Source organism: Sinocyclocheilus anshuiensis, unplaced genomic scaffold (assembly GCF_001515605.1).
Source record: "Sinocyclocheilus anshuiensis isolate Anshui unplaced genomic scaffold, SAMN03320099.WGS_v1.1 scaffold1543, whole genome shotgun sequence".
Lineage (NCBI taxonomy): Eukaryota > Metazoa > Chordata > Actinopteri > Cypriniformes > Cyprinidae > Sinocyclocheilus > Sinocyclocheilus anshuiensis.
In genome coordinates, this window is record NW_015551074.1 from 904,851 (window position 1) to 906,302 (window position 1,452).

Genomic DNA, 1,452 nt, shown 5'->3' on the forward strand with positions numbered 1-1,452 from the left:
ATATATAACAGAAATTTTGACCAAATCACTTGAATGTTTATATTTAACAATTAATCACTCTAAAAAGAGTGGGATGATTAATATCAGGAAAAATGACTTTATATTTTTTTTTTATTGCAAACCATCTGTTTTAGGGCCGAATGCTTTGTGAAAAACTTGAAAAATCTGGGTTTTCACACTTTGATTTCCTCAAACCTCTTTTAGTAATTAAAGTCAACAGAGTTAAAAAAATAAAAAAAAAAACTTTCTACTTGACTTTTTGTATGCCGAGTTCTCACTGTTACGTGACCAATTCAGTATCACTATAAAATAATAATAATAATTAACAAAACAAAATAAGAAATATATTGTAATAACACAATTATGCTGTAAAATAAAAAGTCAAGTATTTAATAAAATAATTATTTTGTAGTACAACTGTAAAATCACATTATTAATACTTATACCTTAATTTAAAAATCATTTTAATTACAAAAAAAAACCAAATTTCAATTATTATATAATATTTGCCCATTTATTTGTTAAATTACAGTCGCACTAAGCCATATCGCGATATTGATTTTATTTTGATATATCTAAAGTTGCATATTAATCGGTCTAAGACCGATTCTCTTGTCTTTGGTTTTCTCATCCGTCACGTCCATCAGGAGGAGGATGTGGATTTTCTGGCTAAGTTCTCTCGGTTGGTTAACGGGATGGGTCAGTCTCTGGTGCTGAGCTGGACTAAACTCAGTAAGATGGCCGATGTGAAGGTTTCGGCGGAAACGTTGCGTGCTGTGGAGGGGAAGATTCCTCTGATGCTACAGCTGCTAATTCATGAAGATGATGATATTTCAGCCAACATCGTGGGCTTCTGTTATGACTACCTGCTTGTTCTCAAACAGGTACACAATATAAACCCTCATTTTGAGGCTGAGAGGTGATCTACCCGTGATACTCATCTATAAGTTTGTGTGTTTGTTTTTCAGCTTCCAGCTCTCAGTGAGCAGCAGAAAACAAACGTGGAGGTACTGCAGCATCACAGGCTCATATCTCACATCTGTTAATTAGTGCTGTAGTTTATGCTTGTTGTTGTCTTGCTAACAGGCGATCATGCTGGCTGTGATGAACAAACTCAAGTACGATGACGAGTATAACTTTGAGAATGAGGTCAGTGTGGAAAGTGTGATCTGTTTTTTAGTGCTTTGGCAATATAAATGTACAGTGTTTGTTGTGACAACAAAGTGTTTAACTGTGTAATAATATAAAGTAGTTGTATAGCTCACAATATAAAATATGGCTGCGTAATTTGGGGGGGAAATTAAATTGTATAATTAAATACAATAGTATAATATTAAATCAAATTGTACAATAACAATAAGCAATATAAATTATTACTAAATAAAAATATAACATTTGCTAAATAAGAACAAACGAAATGTTACAATTGCTTTTTTTTTTTTTTTTTTTTTT

The 1,452-nt window shown here is 31.7% G+C and overlaps 1 protein-coding gene across 4 annotated transcripts in view; it reads left to right on the forward strand.

The window, feature by feature from the left end:
- The window catches only part of LOC107662216 (exportin-T), a 32,022-nt gene that overhangs the window by 8,515 nt on the left and 22,055 nt on the right, over positions 1-1,452 (forward strand). For all 4 annotated transcript variants that reach the window (XM_016452149.1, XM_016452151.1, XM_016452150.1 and 1 more), the window contains 3 exons: positions 648-884; positions 969-1,007; positions 1,087-1,149. In XM_016452149.1, coding sequence (XP_016307635.1) covers positions 648-884; positions 969-1,007; positions 1,087-1,149 — 339 coding nt within the window. The remainder of the gene's footprint in view (positions 1-647; positions 885-968; positions 1,008-1,086; positions 1,150-1,452) is intronic.